The sequence below is a fragment of the Euprymna scolopes genome, chromosome 1, assembly GCF_053919585.1.
Source record: "Euprymna scolopes isolate OS-2025 chromosome 1, ASM5391958v1, whole genome shotgun sequence".
Taxonomy (NCBI): domain Eukaryota; kingdom Metazoa; phylum Mollusca; class Cephalopoda; order Sepiida; family Sepiolidae; genus Euprymna; species Euprymna scolopes.
Genome location: NC_136482.1, coordinates 153,011,726 through 153,031,725, shown reverse-complemented (window position 1 = coordinate 153,031,725; position 20,000 = coordinate 153,011,726). Strand labels below are relative to the sequence as shown.

Sequence of the window (20,000 nt, the reverse complement as noted above, 5' to 3'; positions counted from 1 at the left end):
CAGACAATGCTAACCTGGAACCATAGAGACTCGCACTTCTATCCACTGTGCCACGAATGATTGCGTAGACTCTTAAGCTATCATACAGTGTATACCCGAATAGTCGTTACTTACTTGGTGGAGAAAGTGGGTCATGTTTCTCCTAATCCACTGAAATACATGTGTGAAAGTCCTATTTTTAAATTCTGATATTTCGTAATCAGGAAAGCAAGTTCTGGAAGTTAGAACTTAAAATCTATATAATTATAAAACTCAAATGACCTTGTAACGAGTGTTGTAACCCAACATCCGGTTTGCGACTTCCGGTTGTGCATGCATACATAAACAAATAATCAACGCAACAATAAAACATTGTTTTACTGTGTACGTTTTCAGCATCCCAATTGTTTTTTTTTTTATTTTTATTTTTTTGGGTTTTTTTTTCGCCTTTAAATTAAGATATATCAAAATTTGAATTTAACTTTAAGTATTATGGTATCTGTTCAGTGCACATTTACCTATAAGTATGGCAAACCACTTATAATTCAATGGCTGTAAGTTTTTTTTCAAAAATAAACAATTATAAACAGAACGACTGATAGAAATCTCTATTTTTTTTTTTTTTTTCATTTTAATATACTTTCATAGAAATGTATATGTCACAAAAACTATTTTCTTTACGTCACAAGTGTCACACTCGTACATTAATTCCATAGCTAATATAACATACTGATGCAACGGGTCACAGGTAGTTTAGTAACTTCATAAAACTTTGAATAAAAACAAAAGAAGAAAAAACAAATGTGATGAAATATTTCTCTTTATTTTTTAATTTTTAAGTATTTAAGAAACAGCAAGTTTCATTACTAAATAATATTTTGTCCTTTTAATGCTTAAATTTTTCAAACAATTTTTCTGACAAAAGGGTAAGAATTGCTGCTTTGGGGGGGTCGGAATCTAGCTAGTTAACACTTATTGTTGGGTTGTTTTTTAATTTGAAGTTTTTTTTTTATCTCCTTATATCAAGTAGCTTATCTGGAGCAATTTCCATAAAAAAAATAATTTAAATGTTATGAACAAGAGTCCAAGATGTCTGCCAAATTTTGTTTATATGTTTTAATTTTCCCAGAGAAAGTAAAACTTTATTCTTTCTTTCTTTTTTTTTCTACTCCTTGTTTATCTTTCCTGTTTATTCTAAATCTCACCTTTTTAAAGGAAAACCTCTTGACACTGAACCAATAAAACGGAAGAGAAAGAAATGTTTATTGCTTCGTCAAGTGGTTGATTCGTTCTTCTTTGTCTTATAAAGTCATTTTGTTTTTAAGTCGTCATATTAGGGAATCCACTTATTATGATTGTTATTGTTATCACTTTTTCTTTGCAACAAACAACTGATAACGTTGCATAAAAAAAAAATAAAGGATTGCATGACTCTGTGATCCATTTATAATGACCTTTGTAAAGGTCACTTTTTATGATAATTAGACAAAAAGATGGATTTTAGTCTTACATTTGGGGAGACTATTATGAGTTCATTTTCAACTAACTGTTGTAGAGGGCTAGGACATAGAAATCCTAATCCCATTACAAAATAAAATAATGAAATGAATGGAATGAAGGAAACAATAACTCAATTGCTGGATGAAATAAACATGTTGTTTATTTTCTGTTGAAAATAAAAATGGTTTAGGTGTAACATTTCAGAAATGCCACAGGTATTAAACGTAACCTTAAATTCTAGCTGAGATTGAAACCAAAACCTAAAGACAGCAAGTAAAGTACACCAGTTTGACATGACTTTTAAAGAGTTTTCTAGCCAACTCATACTTAACATAAGAAAGCTGTCATATTTCACAACCATGTATGTGCAGTCGTGAAATAGTTGAAAACAGATAAAAATCTGGTGGCCTCTTACATAGCAATTTTTAATCTGGGTCCCTTAGCAGCTCTTTTTCACAGAAGAAAACGGATTAAAAATTTTCCCACATGTCTGAACATTGTATATACCAAATTTCAAGTCTCAGGATCCAAAATCCTTTGAGTATATAGGTTGAGAAGTGTCCTCACATGCACACACATTCTCACTTTAATAGATATATAGATTATTAGAAGTTACTTGAAAAATTTATGAATTTTTTTTTTTTAATAAATTGTTTTAGTTAGCATTTACAATGTTAACTTTTAAATTCTTTTTATTTCGACAATTTGTTTCTTATTTTGATTGTTCAACTAAATTGATAAATTATTTTTGTTTTTCTATGCAGATAATCTTGAAAAAAACAAGATCAGTGTCTGGGTAGATACGTCCAGTCTTGGTGCAGGTGTTGACTTCTTGAAAAAAATTGGGCAAGCCATTATTGAATGTCAGGTAAGCTTCTAAATGTCTCCAACACTTCTTAGCTTCATTGTAATTTTTATTTTTATTTTATCCTTTTTTAAATTCTTTTCTCGAGGTATTTATTTTAAATCAAGATGCAGATGCAAACTTCTTTCTCCATTCTTCAACTCTTGTCCATTTTCTGTTTATGGTTTCTTATCAAACCCTCAGAAATTTTATGCTTTCAGTATCAATCTGCTAGAATGTTGTTAGATCTTAAAATTAGACCCAAATAGCATCTAAACTGACATTTCAAATGTCATTTCTGATTATCCAATTCTCGGTTGTTATTAATGTACCATGTTATTGACAATATATATTAACTTTAAATTTTAAATAACTTAGTCCAGCCAAGATAACTGAGAATGTTGCAAAATTTTAAATAATCACCTAAATATAAAAATCAGCAAGGGGATAACTCATGTATTTATGTGTATATATGTATGTATATATATATATGTGTGTCTGTGTATATATATATTTATATGTATAGTATATCTTCACTTAGCTCAGTATTGTTTCCAGTCGTCCTGAACCTCCACTTGCCATCGATATTTAACAAGGTCGACTCAGGAGAGGTGTGGTTGAAGATTGTGCAACTCTTGCCACAAAAATTCAACATGCAGGCACCCTTACAGTGGGTATCCATAGTCTTACAAGACTGCAGGAAGCTACCATATATATATATATATATATATATATATTTATTTTTAAATATAATTATCCACTGACACGTGTTTCATCTATGATTCATCAGAGTGGTTGAATCTAGCAAAACACGTGTCAGTGGATAATTATATTTTAAAAACAATATATATATACCGCTCCCCATGTGAGGGTACCAAATTGGTTAAAGGGAAAATTATTCCCAACTCGCATTTAGGTAAAAATGCACTTTCGTAAATAATTGAATTCATTCAAAACGTATCGCAAAAACAAATAACATATATATATATATATATATATATATATATGTGTGTGTGTCTATATGTCTTTACTCAGATTAACCCCAAACAAGGCACATTGTCATTGAAGCCTGAGGGGCTACAGTGAATTAGGAACCGTGCTTATGGGGAGTAGAGCAGTAAGATGTCTGTTCACATTTCATTTAAATCTTTGCGTGTTAGTACAATCAGAAGTAGGTTATGGGGAAGCAGTACAAAGTAATGCAACTTTCAAGGGGCATCTACAGTGAAGGCTTAGGTTTTTGCTGCTTGCTAAGTATGTCGGAAGTATTTACATCAAGGGAGCACCAATGTTACAAGGTCCTGGATATGACCTTAAACTATATCCGATGGTGATTAAATAACCTGAAAAGGGTTGATATGCCGTAAAACAAAACAACCAACCAACCAATGTTACAAGTTTGTTGGAGCACATTCTATTAAGCACTTGTAAAATAAGCACAGGGATGCAACATGGCAATGCTGCGACAGGAGTTTGAGCTTGATTAACAGTGCGAAGAGACTAGTGGTTGACGACACATTGGATATACTTTACAACTAAAATCTATGACGTGTTTGAATTTTTGAGATGTGGATTGGTTAGTCATATTATTTGGATTCATTGGACTACTGTTCTCATCTTGAGTTTGATTTTCACATTTTGATCGATGTAACCTCTTGTTGAACTCTGGAATTTGGACGGAATTTCGAACGGAACCCTTTATTTACTTTGTAATTGTATTTTCGGTCGCCCATACTGAAGATTGAACCTTCAACCTTCAGGAGAATATCACTTTTTACAATTCATTTTTTCCAAGTTATCAGACCGTTACGCCACGGGTCTTGCAGACCTTATCTCAAAAATTCAGAAATGTCATGGATTAGTTCCATAGCATATAATTCCTTAGGCGGTCACAAAAAGAAATGTCGCTATATTTATCGGACTATTGTGTAATTTTCACAACTTTTCGGTCAATGTAACCTCCAACCATCTTCAGGTGTATCTTGTCGAACTCGAGAATGTTTCTGTCGAACTCAGGAATTTGGACGGAATTTCAAGTGGAACCCTTTATTTACTTCACGAGGGTAACATGCTCTTGTTCCATTAGCCATGACTGTATATAGGTCCTAAGTAATTCGCAATTGTATTTTTCGGTCGCCCACACTGAAGATTGAACCTTCAACCTTCAGGAGAATATCACTTTTTACAATTTTTTTTTTTTTTTTTTTTTTTTTTTTTTTTTCCAAGTACTCTAACCATTACACTACACTACATTACACTACTCTTGGCTGATACATCGAACAAATACCATAATACATACTTTTCTAAAAAAGATGCATATAAAATTTCAGTCAGATCGGCTCTGTAGTTTCCGTGAAAGAGTGAAATGGACAGATAGACAAACAAAGATAAAAGTAATACAAATGTAAGGTTGATAATTTTGAAGATTATAATTATGATCACTCACGAGTAGTTCTGCCCACAATACAGACTAGGTCATCGTGTAGGGTGAGAACATCTGAGTGTGCCACAAATTCAGGGCAAACGTTAAGGGGGGGGGGACACTAATTGGTTATTTGCATGGCTGAGAAGTAATAAAGCAACAAGATGAAAACAAGGTTATCAGTTAAAAACAATGTAGTTATTGCTTATATCTTATGTCTATAGAACAAGTATGGAAATTTTTGTACCTGCACTGCTTTTATCCTGTGTATTTAGGCACTTTGACTAGTTCTTATATACTCAAGCCTTAAATAATATGTAACACAAAATATCCTATGTTTGAACGTATTCCCCCAAAAACATGAAATTCTGAACATGGATGGAAAAGTTTGAGTGTTTTTGTCCGAGTCTAAGTCAGATTAATAAATCCTAGAAGTTAGGTTTTATACCTCCCAGCTCTATAACCCTAATCTGAACATCATAGTTCCTGCTTATAGAAGACAACATTTAAGGGTGTACACCCTTAAAATTTTAGTGATGGAAATACTTGTTGACTTGAAGATGACTATGCTGTAATCAGCAGAGAAGCAGCACTGTAGTATAGTCTTCCATAGAGGCAGAACTAGAAGATTAATGTTTACTGTTGGTTTATGAAATATCATTTAAAAAATATATATTTGATAATGATTGCATTTTTTTAAGTTTAACTCCAACTTACTTTCTAATTAATTTTCTAATCAACAATTTTAAAATCGTGAAAGTTAATTTTTAAAAATAAGTGTCCGAATAGATAGATACGTGCCAGCCATATTTTAACTTATTAAATGATGATTTTCTACAACTGTCGACCTAGTTTTATGTTGATATGTGCCATTTGTCATGGTAGTCGACGTCAACAGCTGTGACCTGACAATTTATTTATTTTTTTGCCTATGAAAAAGTTATACCTGCTCTCATCATTTTCCCATGAAGCGACAAATAAATGTATTAATTTTTTAAGCAATGTTTGAAATACTTTGTCATGGCTGTCTAGATCAGGGGGAGTAGGAGAAGGAGGGGGCAGAAAACCACTTCTGCCTCTCTCCCAACCCACTCTACCCTCCTGTTTCCTTCTCCTCCTCCTCATATTAGTCTTCTAAAAAAAAAAAAAAAAAAAAAACATTAAAAAAACATGCCCGGATTTTTACTGGACTTATGAGTTGTCTCTCAAGTGTTTTCAGCTGCTGATTGGTTAACACACACACACACAGACATGACCTCTTTTCTCTGACATTTCTGCTTGTTGATATGGCTTTTATTCCTCTAGATGAACCAGAAGAGATTAATTCCATACTGATTAGCATTGCAAAATGCATTTGCAACTTACAGCTGCAGTTCACTAATTCTGTGCATCTGTTTATGTGCACAAACTATTGCAAGCAGCCTCGCATTTATGAGTGGACAGTGCAGGTCAAATATTTAATGGTTTCTATGAAAGTAAAGCATATATATTTGTATGTATGCATATCTATACACACATATATATCTTTGCATGTGTGTATACATATATGTGTGTGTGTATGCATATATATGCATCTTTGCATGTGTGTATGCATATATATACATCTTTGCATGCGTGTAGGCATACATATACATCTTTGCATGCGTGTAGGCATACATATACATCTTTGCATGCGTGTAGGCATACATATACATCTTTGCATGCGTGTATGCATATATATATACATCTTTGCATGCGTGTATGCATATATATATACATCTTTGCATGTGTGTATGCATATATATACATCTTTGCATGTGTGTATGCATATATATACATCTTTGCGTGTGTGTATGCATATATATACATCTTTGCGTGTGTGTATGCATATATATACATCTTTGCGTGTGTGTATGCATATATATACATCTTTGCGTGTGTGTATGCATATATATACATCTTTGCGTGTGTGTATGCATATATATACATCTTTGCGTGTGTGTATGCATATATATACATCTTTGCGTGTGTGTATGCATATATATACATCTTTGCGTGTGTGTATGCATATATATACATCTTTGCGTGTGTGTATGCATATATATACATCTTTGCGTGTGTGTATGCATATATATACATCTTTGCGTGTGTGTATGCATATATATACATCTTTGCGTGTGTGTATGCATATATATACATCTTTGCGTGTGTGTATGCATATATATACATCTTTGCGTGTGTGTATGCATATATATACATCTTTGCGTGTGTGTATGCATATATATACATCTTTGCGTGTGTGTATGCATATATATACATCTTTGCGTGTGTGTATGCATATATATACATCTTTGCGTGTGTGTATGCATATATATACATCTTTGCGTGTGTGTATGCATATATATACATCTTTGCGTGTGTGTATGCATATATATACATCTTTGCGTGTGTGTATGCATATATATACATCTTTGCGTGTGTGTATGCATATATATACATCTTTGCGTGTGTGTATGCATATATATACATCTTTGCGTGTGTGTATGCATATATATACATCTTTGCGTGTGTGTATGCATATATATACATCTTTGCGTGTGTGTATGCATATATATACATCTTTGCGTGTGTGTATGCATATATATACATCTTTGCGTGTGTGTATGCATATATATACATCTTTGCGTGTGTGTATGCATATATATACATCTTTGCGTGTGTGTATGCATATATATACATCTTTGCGTGTGTGTATGCATATATATACATCTTTGCGTGTGTGTATGCATATATATACATCTTTGCGTGTGTGTATGCATATATATACATCTTTGCGTGTGTGTATGCATATATATACATCTTTGCGTGTGTGTATGCATATATATACATCTTTGCGTGTGTGTATGCATACATATATATACATCTTTGCGTGTGTGTATGCATACATATATATACATCTTTGCGTGTGTGTATGCATACATATATATACATTTTTGCGTGTGTGTATGCATACATATATATATCTTTGCGTGTGTGTATGCATACATATATATATCTTTGCGTGTGTGTATGCATACATATATATATCTTTGCGTGTGTGTATGCATACATATATATATCTTTGCGTGTGTGTATGCATACATATATATATCTTTGCGTGTGTGTATGCATACATATATATATATCTTTGCGTGTGTGTATGCATACATATATATATATCTTTGCGTGTGTGTATGCATACATATATATATATCTTTGCGTGTGTGTATGCATACATATATATATCTTTGCGTGTGTGTATGCATACATATATATATCTTTGCGTGTGTGTATGCATACATATATATATCTTTGCGTGTGTGTATGCATACATATATATATCTTTGCGTGTGTGTATGCATACATATATATATCTTTGCGTGTGTGTATGCATACATATATATATCTTTGCGTGTGTGTATGCATACATATATATATCTTTGCGTGTGTGTATGCATACATATATATATCTTTGCGTGTGTGTATGCATACATATATATATCTTTGCGTGTGTGTATGCATACATATATATATCTTTGCGTGTGTGTATGCATACATATATATATCTTTGCGTGTGTGTATGCATACATATATATATCTTTGCGTGTGTGTATGCATACATATATATATCTTTGCGTGTGTGTATGCATACATATATATATCTTTGCGTGTGTGTATGCATACATATATATATCTTTGCGTGTGTGTATGCATACATATATATATCTTTGCGTGTGTGTATGCATACATATATATATATCTTTGCGTGTGTGTATGCATACATATATATATATCTTCCCGTGTGTGTATGCATACATATATATATCTTCCCATGTATGCATATATATATGTATTTGTGTGTATGTATATATATATACATCTTCACACATATATATATATATATATATATATATTCACATGTGTGTAAGCATATATATCTTTGCATGTGTATATGTATGCATATATATCTCTGTGTTTGTATATATCTATATATCTTCACGTGTGTATGCATATATATATCATTGTATCTGTGTATGCATATGTGTATGTGTGTATATATATATATATATATATATATATATATATCTTTGTGTATATATAATATTAAAATATTGCCTGCTTTTGAAGCGTTGCACATAAACTGAAAATAAGAATTACAAATATGAATGTTTGTAATGCATAAACAATTTTGTGCAGGTAATGCGATACCCTATTGATTGCTGTTTGTTTTGTTTTTTGTTTTTTTTTAAATCAAAGCATTTTAGCCTTCCAAACGTATTCATTTATATATGTAATCATTTTCAATTAATCTGCAACGCTTCAAAAGCAGGTAATATTTTAATATTTTAATTTATCCATTTTGTACGGCTAACGTGACACCCGGTTGATTGCTTGTTTTTTTTTTGTTTTTTTTTAATCAAACCGTTATCAAGACCTACGGATTAACACTCTCTCACAGAATTGCACCATTGACAAGGATATATAGCATCGAAATATATCTGATTTAAACAAATAAATTTTTTATATAAAAAAAAATATATATATATAAGAACTACGGAGACCGGTCGCAGACCACCAAACAGTTAGCATGACATTCTTTTGGTGTCGCTCTGGCCTTGGGAAGTATTGTGGAGCTCCATCGGCATCTAACCACTGAGCTGAGCATCGCCAGTTGTTATAAAGAACCCACTTTTCATCGCAAGTCACAAGCCAGTCGAGAAATGGGTCGTTCTTGTTGTGTAAAAGAAGGGAAGATGACACTTCGTAATAGCTGTTCAATTTGTAAGGCACCAATTTATCAAGTTTTATTGTGGCCAATCTCTCAAGTGGTTGGAAATCGTCGTGTACATTACATCTAATTCAGAAGTAAGTTCTTGAACAGTTGTGTGTGGATTGGTTTGACTAAGGCTCTTAATTGATCATTGTCAACATCCAATGGCCAACCAATATGCTCATCATCTTCAAGACTGGTCACCCCCACGAAATTTCTTAAATCGCCATTGTGCTGTACGTTCAGTAGTGGTTCCTGGGCCAAACGCTTTGTTGATATCAAGAGTTGTTTCAGCAGCTTTTTGGCCTAGCTTGAATTGAAATGAGAAAATTATGCAAATTCACTTTTTTCCATCTTGTATTCAACGCTCTAAAAAGAAGATATAATAGTTGTAAAACGATTGTGATTTAAATGATTAGGTAGACCGAAATACGCTCTTTAAAATGATGCATAAAGTAAAAGTATTATACCCTGATGATTCAATATAATGATAAAACAAAGACTTATTAGAAAATACATTTTTGTAAATCAAAATTTAAAATTCTGCAACCTTATACATACTAAGTTATCACCAATATTGAGTTCTCTCCTCTTCAATACAAAATTAATTCGACTATGTAGAATTTAGATATAAAATCTGATGGTTGTACATAAAAACTAAATTGGAAAGCAGGACAAACCAAAGAATATAAAAGACAATTTCTGATGGTTCTACTTAAACATAAAAGCAAAATGTTAATCAACATCGTTTTTTGATGCAATTTCTATTCTTTTTTTTATATTTTGTGGTTTGTCCTATTTTGTCATTTTATTTTGTCCATGTACAAGTTATATATAAATATAAAGAGGTGACTTGATGACTGGGTTCCGATCATTTGACTGGCAGTAATTATCACTTTCTACAATGATTACATAAGCATGGAACATTACTGTCTATCGGTGAAAATGATTAATATTTATAAAAATATTATTAGCAGCCCCTTTCAACTAGGATTGAGCCTCTTTAAGAGAGTTGTGTAGAAGACTAGGATATAAATACCCTAACTCGCTACAAGAAAAAATAATGAAACGAATTGAATGAAGGAAACAAAGAACTCAAATGTTGGAATAAAATAAACGTGTCGTTTATTTTCTGTTGAGAAATGAAAGTCTTGGGTGTACACGTGTTCATTCAGCCGTTGACGACTATGCCCGTGGAAGGAAAGGGGAATGCAATAGAGAAACGCGAAGTGGCAAGCCGGCCTGTAGAAAGAGAGGGCTAAGCTCAGTTGCACACATGTCTGTTGATGGACTAAGGCCAAAGGGGAGATAGTGAGAAAGTCAATCCAGTTCATGGAGAGAGAAAGGGTATAAAGTGTACTTACTGTCTGTTGGCGTTTTGTCCCACATAGTAGCAAGTGGTGTGAGGTACGCGCGTGCCGAAACGGCGGTGGCTAGTGCGCCGACCAACCACCTCGGAAGGCAGGTCGAAAAAGGAAGAAGCCGCTTATTGCTCTTTCTTTTATAGGTGTTTCCGCTGGTCTCTTGCGCATGTGTGGATTTCCTTTGAAAGGGGAAGTAACGTTGTACTTGTGTGCGCGTGTGTGAGTACATGTGTGTACGTTAGCGTGTGTGTATATACACGTGAATGTGAGTGTATGTACGCGAACGTGAATATATGTACGTGTGTGGACGTGGGCGCGTATGTATATGACAAGTAATATAGCTTGAAATGTGAACGCGTGTTTTTGTGTGGGACTAGAAAAGGCTCGCGCAGTTGTAATAATCTGTGAGCCTTAACATAATCGAATGTTCTGGCATTTGCTGTTTGACACTATTTGACTAGTTTTCTGTATTTGTCTGCTTGCCTTGATATTATGTATAGAACTTAATTAATTTCCTTTCCCATGATAATTTCTTGTTAGCTGAGGTGTTGAATATTGAGCTACAATTAAAAGTGACTTTTACTGGGCTTGAATCCTTCAACTGACTTTTACTTACATGATTAACATTTTTTACACTGATGATTGTGTAGGCATGTAACATCAGTATCTGTAGGTAAAAATTATGGTACTTGTACAGTTTAATCAAGACATAAAAAATTAAAATATCGGAAAAGGGGTTATATTGTACGTGTCCGTTTTGGACTGAAGATCTCTGAAAAGAAATTTCACTTAATTTGATCGAGTAGGGTTTTTTTGTTTTTTTTTTTGTTTTTTTTACAGCAGAAAAACACGTTTTTATGAGAGCGTGTTGAAGTCAGCCATCTTTAAATCTTTTGAACACGCCACGGGGAGATAACTCGATTTAAAGTGCCGACACTCTTTCCCCATCTGAAACTACTTGATGAAATTAAGTGAGATTTTTTTTTTTTTTTTTTAATGTCCTTTTCTTATATTTTATTTCAATAAATCGCTTCACAGTAGAAATACGAAACACTGAAAAACAATAAAAGTGAAGGAACTGATTTGCCTTATGACCGCTTTCGGTAGCAGACACACTGGAGGTTAAGAAGTATGTATGTCATGTAAAATTTTGCTCTTGTAGGAAAACAAATAAAATCTTTCAGTTGCACTATAACAGTATACTGAATACTTACACTTTTTTATTTTAGTATACACACTTCGTTACACACTGAATATCGGTGAGGTTAATATCTCCTCCTTATATTTATGTGGTTTACCAGTCAGGGAGTGATTGGGGGGAAACCAGGGTAGGGCATTGCAATCAGATGCCATTGGCCTGAGTTGCTTGTGTTAAGCTTACCACACCTTAGGAGTGAAGAATCATGGGGAGGGAAAATTGAGAGAGTATGGTATAAAGGATTTCTCAGATCCCCCTCTCTGACCCACCTTCCCATCATTTAATTTTTTACATCCCCCATCCCCGTTCACTTGTTGCCAGAAAATGACCAATGTTATAGATAGGAAAATTTACTTAGTAATATTTTTATAAACAAATAAGACACTGTTTTTTTTTTTTTGTTTTTTGTTTTTTTGTTAACTAAGGGAGCTAATCTTTAATAAAAAAAAAAAAATGGTAGAAACTGCACTGCAAGTATTTATTTGTGAAACTTGCTTTCTTTTTGCTACAGAAACCTCTAATGACCAATAATCTTTAATTTCTCCAGCTTTCCTGGACGTAATCCCAGTCTAATAATACTAACAGTATTTCATTTACTTCCTCTTCGGGAGATGAGACAGAAGGTCAGTTGTGGGTTTGAAAAGCACAAGCATTAGAATTAGCATGTTCTGGCCTTCAAAAAAAAAATGCCTGAGCAAACTCTATCAGCACATTTTCTGGTAGGGGTGCCTCAGAGGATTAACAATAAACTAAGCTCTTCTCAAAGGAAACATAAAGCCAAACTGAGGATTAACTCAGTAGGATGGCAAGAAACATATCCTTGACTTTTCTAATATTTTTTATCCTTTTTCATACTGTGTCTCTCTTCATTCCTTTCCCTGGCATTTTTTTAATACTCAGTTTTTTCTTTCTTTCTTTTTTTTTTTTTTTTTTTTTTTTTCAAACACATTTACAAATGCCCATCCTAGCATCACTTATTTAAATCTATATTATATTCCTATACCTCCATTGTCACTACCTTAGTATTGAGATTTGGTAAGTGTTAAATAGATGCTAAACTTATTGGTAATTTTGTGCCAGCTCTAATTATAAATTTATTATAAACTATTGTGCATAATCCTGCCAAACTTGACATTAAAGATGTTATAGGTGGTTCATACTTTTTTAGTATTAATCAAGTCATGATCGTACGTCATAACCATTATAATAATTATGATTATCCATCAACCGATAAAATTACAAATAAAGCCCTAGACTAGTTAATATTTAAAACAAAAATAATCATAATTTAAAAGTGGTTCAACATGAAAATTGTAGATTAAAAATTTATTTATTAAAAAAAAATGTTAAAATTGTTGAAAAATATTAAACAAAACACAAAAAATGTTTGTCTGTGAGATAGTTTGAAGAGTTGAAGTATTCTGAGTTGGCGTTAATTCCCAAGCTACTTTGTTGCAGCTGACAACTCTTGTTGCTGTTGCAAAATCGTGTCTACTTTAAAATCTTTTTATTTTTATATGTTTAAAAGGTAAACTTTGTGTTTGTATTGCCTTACAAGTCATAGAGATCTGTTTCTTTCTCCCACCCCCAAACTCCTCTACTGGTCTGCAGACAAAAAAAAAAAAAAAGACAAATGAAGCATATAAGTGAGTGCTGGAGAAAGACAAAGGGTCTTAAAAAAAAGAAAAAAAAAATCTTCTGTGCGTCTTACATTGACCTCTGACCATATTGCTTATTCATCTGTCGACTAACTCTGGACTCATTGAGTGCTAATACCTTTGACATAAATATGACTTAAACATCAGCATCATTATCACTACCATTATCATATAGAATAACCAGAGTTAAAAAAAAACTAATTCTACATTACAGTCACATCACATTGAAGTTAAGCAAAATTTAACCTGCTTAGTACTTGGATGGGTGACCATTTGGATAAACCAGGAGCTGCAGGAAGCTCTCCTCCTCTCACCAGGTTTATAAATGGGGTTAGACTTGGTGACAGACTAACATACTTTCTGTACATGGCACAGACCCATCTAGTGCCATGGAAGAGTATAATTAAATAAAATTTTGTGCATTAATATAAAAAACTTTCTTACTCTTGTCACATTAATGAGAATTTTAGCAAACGTGTGTGTGCACATTTCTCTACCAAACTACTCTGTCAATTTGCAGTCAACAGACTAGAGATTTAGGAAAATCTTTTTAAGCAGTTTTCAGCTAGAAATTTGCCTGTCAAGAGGTCAAAGTTCAAAAGATTTTACCTTTGCAGTCTCTAGCAAGCTATTCAGCCAATTTTGGGGCTAAACATTTGAAATTTTACATAAGGGGTATTCAGACGTGCAGCAAATCTTTTAATTAGCTTTTGGACAAAAATTTGGCTGCCAAGAGGCCAAAGTTTAAAGAGTTGACCTGTGCAAACTCTACCAAACTCCCCCGCCAATTTTGTGTTGTAACACTTGAAATTTTAGATGTAGGTTACCTGGACATGTGTAAAATTTATATATGCACATGAAGTTATGAACAGTACTTAGGGCCCGAGCAAAACCGGGTTGAACTGCTAGTATACAGTACAAAACATTGAGAAAGAAGACAATCCTATACACTCAAGATTAGTCTCTCAATACACATCATCTCTAGATTTGTAGTCAAAGCGAAGCGGGTGATTCCTCCAATATTTGTCTAGTCTGGCTTTGAAGGTACTGAGTGACTCTGCAGATACCACTTTTTCTGGCAGCTGATTCCACACGTTCATTCACATGTTGGGAGAAGTTTGCTCAAATAGACTCGGCTGCACTCTTCCAATATTGCTGCTTATCCAAAATCAATGAACGCACACTGGCCTTACAATCTTGTTTCAAAGGAAACAGTCTATGTTGTATTCTCCATGCAGATATTTGAAGACTTAGATGGCAACCCCCTCTCATTCAATGGAAAACCAGAGTTGGAACATCCAAGTGTCATCCAGATACCAATATATAATACTAGAATGGCCAATAGTGGATAGGTTCATATTTATGCTTATTTGCTGTATAGATATATTTCTCTTAGTCTACTTGTCTGTTTCATCTTTTCTCAGAAACTATTAGGCTGATCTGGCTGAAATTTTGTATCGATCTTTATGATAAGGTGCAGCAAACTATGGTATCGATTCAATGCACTGTTAGGAATTAGATAGAAAAGAATTTTCTTCATTTTAACAAACTGCAACGTCTACCTTTCCTTTTTGCAGTTGTTCATTTCCATTGTGAGTGAAACGTCCATAAAATCTAAGTATTGTCAGGATGAACTTGCCTTGGCTTACATTTCGGAAAAGAGTATCTTCCCAATCAACATCGCTTCTGAGGACACACTGCTGCCTAAAATGGATCATGGCATGTAAGTATATATGCATTGAGTATATATAATATATATATATATATATATATGATAAAAGGCTAAAAAAAATTTGATGATATAAATTTAAAATGAAAAGGAAACAAGTCATCTGTTCTGTGGGTTTTATTGAAGAGATTGTAGATTTTAATATAATTGTTTTTAGCTGTTTTCAAATGTTCACATTGTATTTCCTTTCAGCTTCCAGTTGTGCCAGGTGATAGAAATACGGATTGTTTTGTAACCTTCTCTTTTGTAATTAGTTTGTAGGTTGTTTTTAATTGTGGAGTATTATACTTTGACTTCCAGATAATGCTGGGTCAAGAGAGAATATCCACTGTTGAGTCGGCCAACCTCTAGACAGCTTTTTATGTGTATCCCCCCCCCCTTCACTAATGTGAAGCCCTATTATCTAAATTTCAAGTAAATGAACTGTTCCAATTAATAAAAACTTGTTTATAATTAAACTATTATATTAAACCTACAATCTCTTGAATAAAATCCCTGGAACAAACGAATCGTCGAGCATTTTTTTCCCCCCATTTTATATATATATATATATATAATGTGGTGTTTTTAAGAATTATTAATGTAAGTTCTGAAAACCAAAATGAAGTTTACAATGTTAGCATGCAATGTACTCTATATCAATGTGATAGATCTATAAAAATTAAGTTGCTCTAAAATGAGTAGAAATTTTCTTTGGTCGCATATTTTTGCCATAAATGAACAGATACTACACTAATCCTCTACCCCTAATTGAGTATTGATAGTGCATTAGTCTGAAATCGTCTAGTAAATTGAATTGAACATGAAAAGAGTAATAGTATCATTTGCGATTCAGACAGATACCAAATTTCCATTTAAGAATCAATGTTATTTTTTATTATATATTTCAGTCTGTACTTATTTGGTTTTAAATTTGGGTCTTATTTGGTTTAAACATCAGTTTTGTTTTATTCACAAAGTTAAAAATTTCAATATTCCATAATTCTATTTTTGAAATTTTAATTCCTCTATGAAAAATAAAATCAGATTAAATTTCTATGAGTGGTCATTTTGCAAAGACTCTTTCCCTCCTTTCCTTTCTCCTTCCTCCTGTCCTTTCTTTTTCTCCTCTTGCTTCCTTGCTTTCCCTCCTCCTCTTCCTTCCTTGCTTTCCCTCCTCCTCTTCCTTCCTAGCTTTCCTCTTTCTCTTCCTTCCTAGCTTTCCTCTTTCTCTTCCTTCCTAGCTTTCCTCTTTCTCTTCCTTCCTAGCTTTCCTCCTCCTCTGTCTCCCTAGCTTTCCTCCTCCTCTGTCTCCCTAGCTTTCCTCCTCCTCTGTCTCCCTAGCTTTCCTCCTCCTCTGTCTTCCTTGCTTTCCTCCTCCTCCTCCTTTTTCTTCCATGCTTTCACTCCACCTCTTCCTTCTTTTTAAACCCTAAATAAACATTTCAAAACAGATTCAGTATTTTTAATATTTGACATTTTGGTGACCAGGATTCATCTGGATTCACGTGACAGATGTTTCCTTCTGAGAGTTACCTGTTTTGTTTTTGCTTTTTCCCTTTTAGGCGTCTTCAGCTTGCAAGATTCCAGTGGTACACATTCCTTGATGAGAACAAGTTTGAAGAGAATATGGCTGCTCTGGTGAAAGACATACAAACAGAACTGAATGGAATTAAATGTGAGTCTTCAATCGTTATCGTTGATTTTAACTTTGGCTAATAAAGTGCTTTTTGTTATGTAATACACTGTAGAAATCGGCTTTAAAATTACATCCCTTGCATCTTCTTATGGAATCTTATCGAACTTAACTAAATAGTTAGAATACCTGCTCTGTAATATTAAAATAATGATTGTGTTGTATTACTGCTGTGCTTCAAAGAATGATGACACATTGATATATGAAAATCTAATGAAACTAGACGTTTTAATTCATTAAAAGTTATAGCTTATTGTTTTAAAATGGGTGCCTTATTGTGAAATTGATAGTTGAATATGGTTAAATTTGTGCTCATTTTTGCATGAAATACTAATCCCTATTAATCCCTAATTGCGCATTGAATGGATACCGTAATACTTAGTTCCCTGCGCCTTATCTTAAAGTTACGTAGAAAATTTCAGTCAGATCAGCTAAGTAGTTTCCAAGAAAAAGTTGGACAGACAATCAGACTAAGAAATGTAGATATCTTTACTGCTGGTAGCGAAAAATAAGTGCGGGTTGGCAAAGGAGGAAGATCCACACAGTTTCGAAGAGTCATTCCCCTCATGTTCAAATCGCCAAACAACTTTGATATTAATTTCAAGTTGTTATCCTATAGACAATTTGACCACCTGTAATGCCCATGTGAGACATTGCTGTCAATGTAACCTCACCCTTTCCACCCCGGGTCTTTTCTTCGACAATAGTTTTTTTTTTTGGTTTTTTTTTCTGCTGTTAGCTTTTTGCAGGTGGTACCGATGAATAATTATTTTATTTTTGACAATCCAACATATTTGTTTTTTTTTTCCCAGATGGCTCGTCTTCAACCAACGATTATTTCACTTTTGGCAATCAATCATGTTATGATGTTATCTTCCGGCCAGGTGCGTGTCTATGCCAAGTGTAGCTATTTTTGAACGTTTCAGTACACACAACAACTTTCATTGTTGTATCATGGTATGATGTTATCTTCTGGTCAGGTGTGTGTCGATGTCAAGTGCACCTTCACCTTTCTACATAGCCTGTAGATTTAACAATTTGACCTTTTTAAGTACAAAATGAGTTAGAGCCTCAAATATTTGAAGATAAATAAAGACCAACAATGATTGTGAAACCTGTGAAAAATAGACCTTGTGCAACAGAAGTTATGAGCTCAGAACTTGACCAAATCAAATCCACAATTTTTTTTGTCATCTGTGCAACTTTTCTTATGCAATCTAAAGTTAAGAAATGCAGATGCTGAATAAAATTATTTATAAACTGGGGGGAGGGGGTACCCAGCTTTGTCCGGGCATAAAATATGCTTAAATATGATATTTTAATTTGTCCAGATTTCGTATATATTATTATAGTCGTGATTTCAAAAGTTAAAAAAAAAAAAAAAGTATTTAGGCGCCATCAGCTAGAATCGAAACCAAAACTGCAGCATTCAAAGCTGGTGATGTTATCGCTGTACAAACATGACAGGCATATAAACCATTTAAAAATTAAAAATAAACTAAGATGAATGGACAAAATGTTTAACGATTTTTCAATTTTGACCCCTTAAAAACAACTTTAACCGCCTAAAGACACAAAAAGAACGGCCCGTAAAAAACCCAATCATTTGAGGCCCCTAGCACCACTCCGCGACTTTTAGTTGCAGAGGAGATAGTTTGAAAATATGGAAACAGACAGACAGACAGACTGACAGTCATACAGCCGTTTATATATTAGATTTTACAGTTGATTTAGTACTATTATTGTTATACTGCAAGAAAAGGGATGAATATAACAAAAAAGAAACGGTTACAATTAGTTTGTATTGCTACAAATGGTGTACTTGGGGAAGAAACACATGCAAAGGCTGTGTTGTCTGCTCGTCACATAAGCAAATATTGATTAGCAACAAGAGTATTCATGTCATTGTACATCTCGTGATATAGTTCATAATCCAATTGACAATCTAATGGGCCCTTATCCCTAAGTGGCTTTTGTCCTATTGCATCGTATTGCATGGTGGCCTAGAAGAGTTTCTGTTTCCAGATATTTTCTTAAGCAAAAGAGATTAATTATTATTAGGTTGGTGCAAAAATGTTGTTTTTTTTTTGTTTTGTTTTTTGTTTTTTTTTTACATGAAGTTGAACATCAAAAAAACATTATTTTTGTACTAACCTAATAATTAAAGAGATTATTAATTAAAAAGTTCAATTATTAATTAAAGATCATTAATAATTAAAGAGATTATTGAAAATGATTAATTAGAGATTAATAATTCATCAAAAAGATTAATTTGTAATCAAAAAGATTAATTGATAATCAAAAAGATTAATTATTTCAATAAGAATAAGATTACACATTAATACGATTTATTAGTATATAAAAACATTTTCTTAAAACCCAGTCTATAATCATTCTTTAATCAACAGAGAAGCCAGTATTCAATTCAATGCTATTTTTTTTTTTATCCTAGTGTATGAAAAGTGTTCAAATTTCTGGCCTTGAAAATGTTCATGTGATATTAGATGACCAGTCTAAAATCAAATGATATAGCATCCTCTTTTTTTTTTTTTTTTATCTGTGTGGTTTTTAACACCTACTCCCCACCCGAGTAATAGAAAGATCTGATTTTTTTTTTTAGTTTTAGAAACAAAACGAGTACTTTTTCCTGTTTTTGGGTTTTTTTCTTTTTAATTTGTTACTTTTATCTTTTGTGACTTTATGATTTTTATTGATCTTTAAAGTCATATAAAAATAAACTAAAAGTTAATTCTGATTTACTAATTCAAATTTCATTTGATGTTACACCAGTCATCTCATACCACATGACTGAAATTTTCCAAGGTCAAAAATTTGGGGCCTC

At 33.1% G+C, this 20,000-nt stretch overlaps 1 protein-coding gene across 4 annotated transcripts in view; it reads left to right on the top strand.

Moving 5' to 3' along the window:
* LOC145276742 (uncharacterized) overlaps positions 1–20,000 on the top strand; it is a 343,433-nt gene that overhangs the window by 307,697 nt on the left and 15,736 nt on the right. For 2 of the 4 annotated variants that reach the window (XM_080127982.1, XM_080127972.1), the window contains exons 3-6: positions 2,244–2,347; positions 15,332–15,477; positions 17,028–17,140; positions 17,971–18,042. In XM_080127982.1, coding sequence (XP_079984108.1) covers positions 2,244–2,347; positions 15,332–15,477; positions 17,028–17,140; positions 17,971–18,042 — 435 coding nt within the window. The remainder of the gene's footprint in view (positions 1–2,243; positions 2,348–15,331; positions 15,478–17,027; positions 17,141–17,970; positions 18,043–20,000) is intronic. The other 2 variants (XM_080127996.1, XM_080127989.1) reach the window with 1 other exon arrangement.